We start from the raw sequence: 15,979 nt of genomic DNA, 5'->3' as shown, positions 1-15,979 counted from the left end.
CAGGAGAAATAGACATCCCTATCAAACCACGTGCTTGATCTTGTCTATTTTCCCATTTTGCAGCCTTGTCTTCATCTTTTGGTTTCTTCTCTTGGCCTGTGGCTATTTTGTAGAGACCTTTACTTCTAAATAAATCTTCCATGTAGGCTATCCATTGGAAGTAGTTAGTGCTGTCAAGAATGACTTGGCATGGACTTTCCATTTTTTTTTTAAAACTGAAGCTGAAGATGCTGAAAGTAAGTGTTCCCATGGATAGATCTCGAAAAATTAGGCGGTTTTAAAAAAAACGGCTCTAAAAAAGGCTTCCGGATGAAGAAGTTATGGCTTTTTGAAAAAAAATTGTTGAAGTTGCCGGCAAAGTGCGTGAATGTGCGGAAATGAAAAAATCTGCCCCCACAAAATGGAGACTTGAACCCAAGACCTCTACTCTCTTAAAATAGCTTTGAACCAATTGATCTATACAAAAAATTTGAGAGAGAGAGAGAGAGAGAGGGGGGGGGGGGGCTTGGTTTGCGTGCTTGCCTTGAGAAAGCTCTTTTTCCCTACAAAACACAAAACACAAAACCCAACACGAACATGTAAAGAAAACGAACCTTATGGATCGAAGTTAGCTTTAGCAAAAAAACTAGATATTTTAAAAAATGAGCCTTGTGGCTCAAAGTTAGCTTTAGCCGAAAAACTAAATATTTTTCTCAATGTTTATGATTTTCCGAGATCACACTAAGGTGCAGGGAAAAGAGCATACGCATGAGAAAAATCCTTCCTTTTTGTTTTTGATTTGCCCAGATCGCACAGAGTCGCAGGGCAAAGAGCATACACAGAAATGAAAGGTATAGATCCAGTTTAAAAAAAGCTAAAAAAACCGAAACCGAAATAAGCAGAGAGAAAATAACAGTAAACTGCAAATAAAGACTGTATACCTCCAGATCTTAAAAATGACGCAGCTAGGGCTACCGGAAACCTTTTCGCGTGAAACGAAAGGGGTTCCTCACTGGAACAGATGCTCCGAACACAACAGAGCAGTCCTCTCGGCCTGAAAGCAGTCAAAAACAATAGATCTAGGAAATGGAAGTTGGATGCAGTTCTACCGGCTTCAGATTTGGATCACCAACGGACGCAGCCCTCAAATAGCTCTGATACCATGTAGGAATTTACAGGGTAAGTTCCTCAGAAAGAACACCAAAAGGACACCATTCACAACCAGATCACAGATCAATACACCAGTATTTTTGACGTGGTTAAAGCCCTCAAAGAGGGAAACAGTCCACGGCCTGTGCCAACGTGGCTACTACAGGCAATTTATTAATCAAAGAATGAAAATTTACATAAGCTTCTCTCATGCACGGATTACTCGAACAATGACCCTCCATGCGCTTTAAATAGAACTCATGGACCAATCAGGTGTCAAGCCACGGATCAAGTGTCGGTAATACCGAGGAGAGAGTGAACCGTCGGATCACTACATATCGTGACCGTCGGATTGTAAGTTACAAAATGTAGAACGGTAAAGAAACACACTTTACCTAACTCTATACCTAACTCTATACTAGACCAAGTTGAACTTAACTATTTCCTATGTGTCAGAATATCCTAACAAATGATAAGTGGCACAATTGGTTCCTTGCAATTTTGAAATTCCCCATTCTAATTGTTATTTGACCATGGTGATATTGGCATCATAATCCTTGACATGTCAAGAAGTCTTTGAGGTGAAAAGCTTGGATGTGAGACAAGTAAGGAAGTAGAAACAACTATATGCACATCAATGTCAACATTTATAGAGAAGATAATGGCATCTTCAAGAACAAATCCCCGGTCCAACCACATATAAATTTAGTGCATACATTAATTTATACTAATTCCATAAAGTTTCTTGAATTTGAAAAAAATTATTGTGCAACACTTGCTTAACATGGACAAGATTGTGGAGATGATATAAAAGAAAATAGTGTACTCTAAAGGATTCTTCAATTCGTTGTTCAATAAGCAAAAGAGGTCACATTCCTCCCGTCCACATTCACATGATAACCTTCCAAACCTTCACTTAATGTAAGAACAAATAATTTTCCCTCCATAAATGGATATGGCCAATCAATTTATGACAACTTCTTTGCACGCCCCATCAAATGATTCAGCCACCATGTAGCCTTTTCTTCTTTCCTATCCTCATTATCAGTAAGCCACTTTTCACATTTGGGAAGTCTATCAACTGCCAAAAGAACTATATAGAATGCATTAGCTTCTGTGTATGCAAATATTATGCATAATATTCATATACTTGAGTACTCAAAGAATTGACGCATGGGGTTCAAAAAGTTAAAAAATGCTTAAAGATACAAAAATCAGAGGCAACAAAGCAGTGGAGAACCCTCTTTGGAAACCAGTGGGAGTTTCTCCATAGGTTCGAAGAAAAGAGAGAGCCTGAGTTGCAGGTAAACCTCCTTATTCCATTTTTCTGACTAATCATAACAGTTGCATCAATGGTGGCTTCTAGGGTTTTGGAAAAATTATCATGAACAAAGTCCACCAAACTCGCTTTAAAGGCCATGGGAGTGAAGTACTTGCGTCCACCCATCACAATTTTCGTCAAGTAACAAGAATCAACCTTACTCCAAATGATGGACATGTCACCGGGAGGAATGACGAAACCCATGTCTACCTCGCTCATATAGAGAAACCCTCTGTCCTTCTCATGAATACATAGTCATGAGCTAACGCGAAAATGAATCCCCCTACAAAAGCATGCCTGCAGACGACGACAATTGAAGGTAACTTCAATTCCATGAGGTATGTGATGAGCTGCATGAATTTGAGGCCTACGATCTCAAATAGATCCTCTCTGTTGCAAGATTTCGGTGTTGTATGATTCAAATGTGTCTCTTATCATTTTCTCCAATCGAGGAAGCTCGTTATAACTGTTTCAATCATTTTTTTCAAGCTAATGACGAAGGATTCTTTGATCGTCTAACATAATATCCTATGTTATAGATGAGTACACCATGACAGCTAGGGGAGTTCTTTTTCAAAGGGAAATGCACTACGACGTAATTATAGTGATAGATATGTTTATTTTAGAACATGTTTCTTGAATTTTAGTTGAATTATGAATAATTATTAGGTAAATAGTAGGGATTTAACCTACATGGAATATACATATTTTCATTAGTAATTAGAATAAAAGGTTGAGATTTTATCTTAAAGGTATTTATGCCTTTTTTCTTTTCAATTTAAATAAAATATTAGCAATGATGCAATATGAGATAAGTGTCTTTATACCTACTATGAATTGATGTCTATCCATAATTAACATGTATTTAAATTATATGAGTATACTAATTATAGTTACATTCAACAAGCGAAAGAAAATATTCTTTTATAGTTTATATTTAACAAATAATTTTATATAGAAAATATTGAATGAGATGTACCATAAAATAAGTGTTTTAATACCTACCATGTATATCTATATGCAATTATCATATATATAATTTAATTTATATAGCTATACTAATTATAATTACATTAAACCATTGAAAAAAAAATATTATTATAAATAAGTTGAACAAAAACATTAAAACCGTGTAGTTGGTTCCTATCAAGATACCAATACATTCAACCAATGAAAAAGGAAATTTTTATTAATATAACCACATTGAACAAATTATTTATATAGAATATAGTCAAGCCTTGCAGTTATCCCTTCTTTTATTGAACAAAATTCCACATCAAATGTTTCAATTAATAAACTTCATATGTTGAAATCTATTTATATAAATAATTTAATTTAACTAATATTTAATATTTAATATTTATAAATCTGAAATTTAAAATAAATATGGAATTGATCAGCTTTTTAATCAATATGAAAATTATTTTTTTTTCATAGAAAAAAAGCTTTATGTATTATATGAGAGATATAAGAACTGATGATACATTCTATTTTTGATTATGCAGGTCAGGGCTATGATCCTATAAATATATGAGGAAATAAAAGCCTATAATCTGTAGAACTATATAATGTCGCTGATATCTAAACTGATAATATCTGATATCAAAAACTCAAAAAATATGAGACTGTCTTATGTGTAAAGCATTAAAGGTCTGGAAGGGCAAAATCAGATATCTGATAATGGGAATCATCAGATACAATCTCGAGATGCCAATATTCAGAAGTAGAAGAAAGACCCTTTTTTGAAAGATCGTCTGCTGTAATGTTTTCGTCCCTATTGATGTGCTGAATAGAGAAATTCTCCAGGCAGGTCCAGTAGAAGTGTATCCTATCTCTCCATCCAGACAGATGTTGAGCCAAAATAAAGTTTTTCTAATTTACTGAATCAACCCATAGCTTTGAATCACCATAAAAAGCCACCTGCTGAATGCCTAGGAATATGCAAAATTTTAGAAGACTTGAGAGAGCCATGGCTTCAGCCAGATTATTGGTTCCCTGACCCCCATGCCAGAAAGCAGAGAAGTGAGAGTTAGCAGATAACTTTATGTGGAAGCCACATCCACATTGGCCCTTTTGAGCTGCCCCATCGAAAAAAGCTAATGGCTGATGAAGATGAGCTATAGAAAACCTGGCTGAGGATGTGTTTGAATTCTTCACTTTCTTCTGTGGGAGCGAGTCTACATAAGCAGAAATTAAATCAAAAACTTTAGCTGGGGAATAATTGGAATGGTTAAAGATGCAAGAGTTACGCCATTTCCAAATAAACCATAAGGATATGATGCCTATTCTACGCCATAAAATCTGTTTCTTGCTGCAATCAATGAACCAATCCTGAATCGAAACCTGCCTATCAAGTTTGAAACCATAGGCTCTTTCTAAATCTTGCCAAATTTGAAGTGAATGCTTGCATTTAAGAAAAATGTGAAGGTTCGATTCCGCCTCTTCCCTACATAAAGAACAAACATTAGGACCAAACCATCCTCTCTTCAATAAGTTTTCCCAGGTCAAATTCCGATTATGGAAAGTGAGCCAAGCGAAAAGGACCATCTTCATAGGAAAACCATCCTTCCAGAACATGAGTGGGAAAATCGGGGACCAGGAGAAGTGCTGCCCAATCACCAGTTGATATAATCCTTTGACTGATATATTTTCCGAATCACCAGAGATGTCCCAGGATAAAAAGTCTGATTCTCTTGTGCAGGTGAGACCCCCTTTATCTAGACTACGGACTATGCTGTACCACTGCTGCTCATAATTTTTTGGAATGTCCAGAACTGAAGAATCTTTCCAACGCGGCATAGGACCCTCCCAGGCAGCGATCAACTTATCCCAGAAAAAAATACCGCCTTTATGGAAATTATTAAGAAGAGAGATAGGGATATCAATGATCTCTGATCCACACCTAAAGAGATCTTTGCCAATAATGATTTTGTTGCCCTTTTGAAAACGCCATATCAGCTGCTCCAGAACGATAGCCTCAACTTTTCGAAAGCTACGCCAAATGGGAGAACCATATTATACGCCTATTTTGCCTCTACGATACCATACATGCAAATCCTTATTGGCAAGATATTTAGATTTAATCAGCTGGCTCCATAGACCATCCCCTTGAATAGCTCTCCATAATGATTTGCATAGGAGGGCTTTGCCGAAGATTCTTAGATTTAATAAACCCCAACCACCCAATGACTTAGGAATAGAGATGCCAGAGAGCTTTATAGATGATATTTATGATTTTCTGCTCGGCCCCCCCATATGAAATTTGCCGACAGACTATTCATGCTGTTGATAATGTTCGCTGGTAGGTGGAAAAGGTGAGCCCAATAAACGAACAGTTGATTTAGAATAGATTGAACTAAAACGATTCTCCCAGCCAACGAAAGACAACGAAATTCCCATCCCGAGATTCTCCTATAGAATCTGTCCACCAGCCAGGACCAATCGGCTCTGGAATAGCCAGTCGCTTTGATTCGGAAGCCCAGATAATTAATGCCATTGCTGATATGGGAAGCTTTAACACCAAAAAGTTCAGATAGCCAAGCTACATCATCCAGCTTTAGATCAGAATGGATAATAGTTGATTTGTCCAGATTTACCTGAAGTCCCGTGGCCCTTTGAAATTTATTCAAAATCATATGAAGATGTATCCAAGTAGACCTACAAAACATTCCAAATAATAATATGTCATCGACGAATAAATTATGAGACAGAGATATGTCCCTGCAAATTTTGAGAGGACGCAATGCTTTCTCTTCAACAGCCTTATGGATGTGTAAACTGAGGGAGTCGATGGCCAAAATAAATAATAATGGGGACAGAGCACATCCTTGGCAAAGCCCCCTCTCAGCACTGAAGAAGGGAGTTGGGAAGCCATTTATGATTATAGCTTAATCCACAAGATCGATACACGCCATGATCCACTTGATCATGTTGCTGTTCAGCCCAATTTTAGCGAATAAACACCTGATATAGGCCCAATCAATACAATCATATGCTTTCCTCAGGTCAACTTTAAGTAAGACCGCTTCACTTTTCTTGGTGTGTATAGAAAATAATGCCTCCTGAGTCACAGCTGCTGCATCATGGATGCTCCGACCCTTGAGAAAACCAAACTGTTCCTTTGATATTGTATCTGATAATTTACCTTTCAGCCTTTGAGCAATGATCTTTGACATTATCTTGAAGGTGGTGTTGCATAAAGAAATAGGCCGATAGTCCGAAAAGGTCAGGGCTTCCTGATTTTTTGGGATGAGGGTCAAATATGTAGAGCTCAACTGCCTGCTGATCATCCCCTCCATTCTGATTTCCTCTAACATCCTTAAAAGATCAACCTTGATATGATCATAGAAGTGTATAAAAAATTCGATAGACCAGCCGTCTGGTCTGGGGCTCTTGTCCCTGCTGAATGAATTCATAGTCGCCAATAATTCCTCCTCAAATATGGGCTGGAAAAGCTGGACATTTTATTCTTCATTAAACATCACCGAGTATGCTTCGATCCCCCATAATATATCCTGAAAGCTTCTTTGATCCATCCTCTGATATTGCTTTCTGAAGTGTGATACTGCATGCTCTGCAATATCTTGTTGAGAAAAGAGCGCAACCCCATTCTCATCTTTAATTTTCCATATGGAATTTTTTAGTCTTCTGGCGTTAGCATACCTCTGGAAAAACTTAGAATTTTTGTCGCCTTCTTTCACCCAAACAGCTCTGCTTTTCAGGCGCCAATAAATTTCTTCCTTTTTTAGATATTGCATCTTCTTTTTATGAAGATTCTTGACAAGTTGTCTCATATCAAAAGATAGGGAATTATAATCTGAAGTGTCCGTCTTTCTGTAATTGTTCTTGGATGTCCAGAAGTTCTCCTCTGTCTGCTATTCTCTTCAGCTTCTGCCATTTTTTAACTACCTTCCGGATATTAATCATCTTGTTCAAAAAGCTTTCCTGATGAGAAACTGCTCCACTGGATTCATAATCGCGCCATGCTTTAACAACTATGTCGTTAAATTCAGGATCATCAAGGCACTGTCTGTTAAATTTAAACAAAATTCCTTTATTGAAACCCAAGGACATCCAGCCCATGAGAATCGGCCGATGATCCGATATGAGAGAGTTATCTACCATCGAAAAAGGCATTCCAAGGATATCAATCAGAGAGGCATGAATGAGAAATCTGTCGAGCCGTTTTGCAATGTATGCCTCCTCACATCTTCCATTGTCCCAGATAGGACTGATAGTGGATGGGAGAATGTCGATGAAATCCCTCTCGAGAAATTCATTTCGAATCATAGGAGCGATGGGATCCGATTTCTTACCCTTCCCCCAGACTTCATCAGAGGAGAATGTTAAATTCATATCACCTGCAACCAATAACGAGTCTATATCAAAAACTTCGGATGTAAAAAGGCGGACCCAGTAGTCTGATCTGTTCCGGAAAGGAGCATAAATGTTCAGGGTGTTGATACGGCAATTTAGTCCTCTGACATGAGCAGAGATAAGAATACCAGTAAGGCATTTGTATGCTTTTGCATTAATCCACCGAGGGTCCCAAATAACAGCCAGACCGCCTGAAAGACCAACAACATCTGTAGCAGACATATACCAAGTAGGGAGCATTTTGCAAAAATAAGAGATAGTAACATGAACAGGATGCATAGTCTCCTGAATTAAAATAATTTTAGGAGATTTGGACCAAAAAAGATTTTTTAAGGCCAAGAACTTCATATCTGCTCCCAGGCCTCGGATGTTTACAGAAAGGATAAAATTCATTTAGAGGGAAGATCGGCCTTTCCAGCTCTAAGAGGCCCATTAACAGGAATATCAGTGATAGGGACGTCGACCAGGGATAAATTTCTGAAGCAGCAATCAGACACTAAACCCCTGCCCCGAAAATGTCTGCTGCCTCTTTTATCCTTCTTTCGAACAGTAATATTCATGGCAGAAGAGGGGCTGATACGAGGGGAGATAGGGGCAGGCGGTTTATGAGAAGTAAGAGGAGTTAGTTCAAGCGATTTCTTTGAAAACAAAAGGTCTAAGTCGCTACCTATAGAATTGGTGGGTGATTTAGACGGAGAGGGAAGGTTCAATGGGACGGAGCCTTTTTCCTCCGGAGTGGAAGCAATCATGATAGGAGATTGATTAGAGCTATTAAACTTTACAGATGAAAGAGTGATGTCAGGCGGAAAAGGGACTCTATCATCACCGGAAGGGTCCACTGGATGAACCAGAGGAAGAGGTAACTCATACTCTGAGGCAGTCTCTAACTCCGGCATCGAAGGGGATACTCTCAAATGAGGATCAGGATCATCAGATCGATGGGCAGAAGGCTCCAGACCTTCGGTCGGAGAAGCTGGACTGCAGGGATGCGGAGAGACTTCGGGAGACAGGGGATCTTTTGGGATAGATGAAGGCCCCGATGATGAAAAGGGAAATTCGGCAAACTTAGTTAGACGATGATGTTTTCTACCCTTAGCACGCTTATTCGGGCAGTTCGAAAAAAGGTGTCCAGTATGGTGGCATGCAGCACACCGAAACGGCACACCCCAGTAATCCAGCCTCTGTCTCATCGATAAATCCCTCCAGCAGATGTCGATATGCTCAGGGAAGCCACCTCTGAAGGATCTTTCGATCAAAATCCAAGCGACACGCTTGTCTTTCTCAGCCCGACACCAAGGATCTACATAAACGCTTCTACCAACAGCATTACCAATCTCTGATAGAATCTCAGGAGTCCAGAAATCGAGTGGAAGACCCGGGAGTTTCAACCAAATGAGGTTGTTAGACGGGGTATTACTGAGAGGATTGAATCCCAGATACCATCTGTGCAACGAGAGAAAGCTACGGCCGCATACCCACTGGAGATTTAAGATGGCATCCCGATCTTCTGCGCTTAAAAAATGGAAGCAAAACCACTCTTTCAGCAACTTTGCAATAATGGGGGTATATCCGATTATGGGTTTCCAGCGAGCTTCTAGCCAGGCACGCATCTGATTATCATCCAGAACCGGGAAATACCACTTCCCGATCAAAGCCTTACCCTGAAGACTATCAATACGGTCCGATAACTGAGTGCTGTCAATCCGAATGGCACTGGGAGGAAGAGATGTCTTCGCCGGTTTGTAGGTTTTGCTAGTACGACCCCCAGATAGAATATTAGAATTCTGACGTGTATCACCAAAAGCTGTCTGAGAGGGAATCGAAGGATGGACAAGTAAGTCATCCAAGGTGGATGGCCAGTCAGAGGAAGGTCTGGCCATATGGAGACGAGATTCAGCTTGTATGGCCGCAAGGACCATCGCCTCGGTGGCAGATGAGTCAGATTTAAAATCTGACATTGTAAGAGAGATGAAATAAAAAAACAATCATGTCACCCTCAAGAAATTATAGCAATATCTTGGTAGGTAAAGAAGGACAGATATCCAATTCAAAAACGGCTGTGGATTAGATCTAGATATCAGGAAATCAGTCCTATCTGACAGGGGAAGCGGCTGGAATTAATACATCCGATCCCAAGGATGTAAAATTTGAATTCCAGGCGGGTGAAAAAACCGCTATACCAGAGGAGAAAACCAGCAAAAAGGATCAGCGGAGTCCGAAAACCATTTAACTAGAAGGGAAAACCATGGATTTAGGAACGAGGTCAGGAAAAATCAGACTAGCAGTAGAAGCAGCAGCAAAAACATATTAGACATTTACACCAGCAAGGACCCAATTTACACCTGAAGTCTGAGCAAGGTTTATACAATGAACAACTACACTGAAAACTCAGACAATTAATCGAAGACCAGCATGAATTACCACATGAATTCATATGCAAAGCCCTTTGAATTCATCTAAGATTAAATACGAGCTTCCACAATAAATAAAACTGAATAATTGATAATTCCCTGCTGAAAAAAGCCAGAAAACTGACCCTGTGTTGCCAGAGAAACGATACTAATACATTCTATATCATATTATCTTAAGATAAAACACAGAGAAAGATAGGAGAAAGCTTAAAGGCGTACCTGGTAATTCCGACAGATCGAAAATGGGGAGTGCAAAGCGATGATTGAGCCTCTAGAACCCGTCATGCATGCATTGACGAGCAGGACGAGCAGGAAGATTGAGTAATGGAGTGAAGAGTATCGAGGGATAAGATGCAACAGATAGCGAAAGATTGAAAGGTTCAGAAAGAAAACTAAAACATATGGGAGCGAGGGTGATATATTGATTAAAACTGCATGCTTGGTGGCATAAGATGGCTCCAGGTGTCGACGGTCTTTTGCAGGAGCTAGCAAGTGGAGCGAGAGATAGACTGCCAGAATGTGCATGCGATATGCGAGAAGCAGAAAACCAGGTGTCAATTGCTTACCATTACAGATGGCCTAAACATAAAAGCAGGAACCCCAAAAACGATCGTCGCGCACTAAATTAATACACTTTATATGTTGAAATCTATTTATATGAATAATTTAATTTAATCCTAATCATATACTATTTTTTAAATATAATCCTATCATATTTTATAGTATTCTCAATCTTATAAATATTTAATTATGCTATACATATGTTATACATTTACTAATAATTAATACATATGTACATATAAGTGTGTGGGCTCGTTAACTCATTTTTTAAAATCGTTGTGTATATTGCAATCTAAAATTTCAATTAAATATTGCCCATGTGTGGTCACAACATTTTATAGGCTATGTGGATATTGCAATCTAGAATTTCTATTAAATATTCTATTTGTGTATGCTTTTCAAAATTCAATACTTCACTCCCGATTAGGATGAGATGGGGTGTTAGAGGCGATAGGCTTCGAGGTGACATGGTTAGTACCAGGACAATAATTATCATCGTCCCCCACATGCTCAAGGCAGGGGGTACAGTGTACTTAGCCATGAATACATGGTCAGTGGGATGGCAAGGTGGCATTGGGAAGAACGAGGCAAGGTGGCAGAGATGGGAATGTCATTTGACATGCCGAGCAGGAGAAATTTGCAGTGAAGAAGGAAGGCAGCTTAGTGCAGAAGAGAGGCAGAGGCACCTTGTCTGCAGGTTAGCAACGACTCTCTGGTATGAACTTCGGTCTCGTTCTTGTATCATTTCTATGCTTTGGTTGGGTTCCTGCAACAATTAAATGCGCTGGTGGGGGTTTCACTAGGCGCAAGGGAGAGGCAAGAGGTCGTCCCAATGGGGCTTAGCATTGTCAGGGAGAAACAAGGGGAGGAAAGGGAGGGCCATGGCCCGGCTCTGCGTTTTGTTTATATTTCTTTAAAGCCAAAGTCTTGGCAATGGCATGGATAATGTTGGGTCGAGTAGAGATACAGGCCCCTACCTAGTTGCTTAGACCAGGAATATAGGGGATAACAGGCAAGTCATGTTTGGGGGGTTGAGTGGTGTTGGAAGAGGTAGGAAAGAGTCATGGGCAAGGGGTTGAGACATGATCTATGTCAGCGATTTGTTGAGAAAACTCTAGCATTTGCATATGCATGGTAGCAAGGGCGTAGCTAGGGACCCCAGACGATATAAGGGACATAGGGGCAAGCATAACCTTGGCATGCAACTACTGGCAGAGAGAGTTGCATGTGGGTATGATAACAATCACAGAGCTGGGCTCCAGACGGGTCTGAAAGCTTGGCTCCAGCTGCAGTGGGATGACAAGCAGTTGCACCATGGCAAGGGGGAGGGGCACTATGAAGAGCTTGGGGAGCTGCGCTTGAAACCCAATTCCCCTGGCCACTTGTGGGCACTGGGATACCTTAACCTGCAACAAGTGAAGCAGGGCAAAGAGGCAAGGCATGAGCAATTGTATCAGGATGATGCGAATGGACTGATAAAACTAACGTTGTTTGACTGTCCACATGGCATCACGGAACGGGGTATGGCTCCAACAAAGAGAGGGCGTGGTCATGGCAATAGGGACCCGAACCCCCAAGCAGCCAAGAGACCGATCATGATGGAAGGCCACAGGGGCCGTAAACTTGTTGAGCACCTCATAGGAGAGGCAACTATGACTTACTGGGATGAATGAAGGTATTCGTAAGCTGATTGACGACTACGAAGCTGAGATAAAACAAGAAAGGGAACCAAACGAGGAGATAGAAGACTAGAGGACGATGGTCCTTGACCCAGGGAATACACGAGGTAGAATAACGCAATTCAAACTCACCTTGTACTTGTACTTCTAGATGAAAAGTCTTCTTGGCAAAGCGATGGAACAAATTTCTATGGGGATGGTAGTCAAAATGCAGGGCCTGCCCAGTTATAAAAAAGACATGGAGAAAATCCTATTTTAGTTGCACTAATAGGACATCACGATGGATCATATTGATCGTCACATCCCTTGCATCATGGAGTTGTATGGAATGCTAGAGGCAACTGTTGAATATCCTGCTCCTGTAGCCTCTAACTCTGATGAACAAAATGTTAAGAACGACTAGTTTCATTATGCTTAGTTTTTTTTTATGCGGGTAGCTTTTAAATTTTCTGTTTCATATGTCAGTTGTTATAGTTCTATAGTATTTGGACATGAGACTGAGACTTACCTTAGCTAGAAAGATTGAAGAAATTTTGTTTTTGGATGGCATATAATGCTGACTGGTGGCTAACAAACTCTGTTTCCCCTCGGGGTGAGTTGAGGCCACTCGGTAATAATGGGTGGTGTAAATTTGCCTTATATATATAATATAAAATGAATGTACCTGCGAAGATTTAAAAAAAAAAAAAAAAAAAAAAAAAAAAACTCTTCAATTTTTTATATTCATCATCAAATTTTAGTTAAGTTTGCAATTTTAATCTTTTGTATTTTAATGTTTTGATATATTATTTGACATGCGGAAAAATGGTTTTGAGGCCTATATCATCTTTAAAATTATGTGTTTTCTTAGGATGATAATGATATCAGGTTACCTTTTATAAAGTATGGTATTGGTCTTCTGAATTTTAATAAAGAAAATTGAATTACTCTGCTTTGGATACATCAAAGAAAAAAATATATTGATATTTAAATATATTTTTAAATTTTAATCCAAAATCATAAAACAATATTAAAAAATTATAATTAAAAAATATTTTGAATTAAATTATACAAAATGCTATACCATTTATGGTTCAAGCTAAAAAAACAACTTTGTTTCATAAGTTCCAACATTGCACGTGAAATGTTCTATAATATTTATGACATTTTGTTAGTGAAATTTGTTGGCATTATGATACAGGTGTTGTCCTTGATGGCAACTCACTCAAAGGTATGATACAGATGTTGTCCTTGGTGGCAACTCAATCAGATGACAGATCATAGTACAACAGGTCAAGAGAGAGGCATACGCAGGTTAACCTTGATGAAAGTGTGTATACACGCGGATGAGCAGAACAGAAAATGCGTATACATACATATGCAGGTTCACAGAAGGAAACGCATGTACATGTCGGAAAACTAAGTTTTGGTCCGTGGTATTTGGTCCATGGTAGTTTGGTATTGGTCCAAAGTGTTGACCCCAGGTATTGGGTCCAAGGTATTGGTTCTACATGGTTTTGGACCATGGTATTGAGAGAGGCCTAAACCTATATAAGGAGAAGATCATTAGACCAAAGGAGGTGCAAGTGTAAGTGATGAATATCTGATGAAGTGTGAGATCTAGTATGCTGGTTATGGGTTTGTGATGCTTGGCTCGATCTGAATCAAGGAGGCTCCTATGTGGTTGATAAAGGTTGATGGACCAGGATCTTGAAGACTAAAATGTATTATCATTATATGGTATGATCATGAGTAGATCTGAGTACTGACGCATGTTTTATCCTTTATATCTTATTGTCTAGGTATATCTGAAGTTGGAAATTGCAGCGAAGGTATAAGTAATTATCTTTAGATCTGTACGCAGGTTCTCTTTGGTGAAAGAGTGTATACATGCTGGTTTGACACAGTCAAGTAGCGTATACATTATGAGATTTGATATTTCAGGTTGTTGTTGGTTCTAGTGGTTGTTGCAGAGTTCTGGGCTCTGGTCTGTGTTCTGGTAACTGTATTTTGATGATAGGATTTCAGTGATTCAGTATTGGGTGATTCAGAGATTGATGATGTAGGTATAAGTTGATGATTGTATTGCAGTGGTGATTGTTTTGTATTTATGGATCCAGTATGAAAATTTATGAAACGTGGTCCCTGAAGAAAAGAGAAGGTTGTAGTCTTCTGTAGGTCAGAACCTACGTATTAGTACTTCAACTAGTATAAGAGCTAAGGGGGTTGTAGCTCCCTTCTAGGAGAAGCTGGAGAACGAGGGAAGGTTGTAGCCTTCTGCAAGTAGAAGCCTACATACTGGGATAAGACTGCACCAGTACAAAACCGTTAAAGAAGTTTCTTATTAAAGGAAGATAGAGACGAATTGCAGTAGGTGGTTTTCACCCACATTGGATTTCCACCTTATATCATGGTGTTCATGCGTGCTTCTTATGTGTGATAATCTGTTCTGTTTTACTACACCTATTTACTATCTACATGGTTAATAATGTTCTGATGTACTCATTAAAGATCAACTAACTGAATCATAAGTTTATTGGATATACACTAGTTGCATTAAACACAGTTGCGTATACACGTGGGTTGCCATAACTAAAGTAGCGTATATGAATCAGAGTATGAAAATGAAAAAGTGTTTGATTTGCTAATACTGATTCAACGCCCCCCCCCCCCCCCCCCCCCCCCAGTATTATTTCCAACAATTGGTATCAAAGCAGGTCCTTCAGAAGAAGCTTGATCGCTTGAAGGAAGATCTATCATCATGAGCAACTACGAAAAAGAGGCATCTATCAGGCCACAAACCTTTGATGGGAGCAAATTTGTCTACTGGAAGATAAGAACCACAACATAACTACAATCGCTTGGAACATATGTTTAGGGAATCGTGGAAGGAGGATATATATATTCATTAGTGATTCCTACAGATACAACAGAGAGAGAGCAATATGAACTCAATGCCAACGCTGTTACTGTCTTATTGGGAAGTTTGTCACAATCAGAATTTGTCAAGGTTATGCAATTTAAATCAGACAAAGAAATATGGGACAAAATCATTCTAAGCTACGAAGGAGATGATCAGGTAAAACGAGCAAAGCTTCAAACTCTCAGAATACGGTATGAAACTCTTAAGATGCATAGTAATGAAAGCATAGCTAATTACTTCGTGCGTATAGATGAGATTGTTAATTATATGAGGAATCTGGGTGAAGAAATTAAGGAAGTTGTCTTAGTTGAAAAGGTTTTGAGATCCTTGTCTGCTAAATTTGAATCGAAAGTGTCTGCCATAGAAGAAAAGGAGGATCTGCAGAAAATCACTATGATGCAGCTTCACGGAATCTTCACTGCTTTTGAGATGAGAATAGGAGGACCATTAGACATGAGAGAAGCCACATTCAAAGTATCAGCAAATGGAAAGGAAAAACTCAATGAATCAGGATGCATTTCAGAAGAAGAAGATGAGGTAAATTTTGTCAAGAATCTTGAACAGGGATTTGGAAGGTTCAAAGGTAAGCTACCTTTCAAAT

At 39.1% G+C, this 15,979-nt stretch overlaps 1 protein-coding gene across 1 annotated transcript; it reads right to left on the bottom strand.

Annotated features, from left to right (window-relative positions):
• Window positions 1–4,093: 4,093 nt before the first annotated feature.
• On the bottom strand, window positions 4,094–6,864 carry LOC149210416 (uncharacterized). The gene is made up of 4 exons (XM_089398957.1): window positions 6,413–6,864; window positions 5,783–6,106; window positions 4,331–5,441; window positions 4,094–4,234 (listed from the first exon to the last, which is right to left on the bottom strand). Exons 1-4 carry the CDS (start codon window positions 6,862–6,864, stop codon window positions 4,094–4,096), a joined length of 2,028 nt encoding a protein of 675 aa, XP_089255083.1.
• Window positions 6,865–15,979: the final 9,115 nt, after the last annotated feature.

The sequence above is a fragment of the Pinus tabuliformis genome, chromosome 1_2 (genome assembly GCF_031772625.1).
Source record: "Pinus tabuliformis cultivar Carrire ecotype Pingquan chromosome 1_2, CPIR1, whole genome shotgun sequence".
NCBI classification, from domain to species: Eukaryota; Viridiplantae; Streptophyta; class Pinopsida; order Pinales; family Pinaceae; genus Pinus; species Pinus tabuliformis.
This window is presented reverse-complemented; position numbering and strand designations above follow the sequence as displayed.

Bases quoted from the DNA above. Each gene is read 5' to 3' on its own strand.
- LOC149210416 (XM_089398957.1), bottom strand. From the start codon at position 6,864: ATGAATTCATTCAGCAGGGACAAGAGCCCCAGACCAGACGGCTGGTCT. The intron at 5,442-5,782 runs GTTCGTTTATTG...CATTTGGCGTAG, and splicing joins CAATCTATTCTAAATCAACT to CTTTCGAAAAGTTGAGGCTA. The intron at 4,235-4,330 runs GTAAATTAGAAA...TTCTCTATTCAG, and splicing joins CAAAGCTATGGGTTGATTCA to CACATCAATAGGGACGAAAA.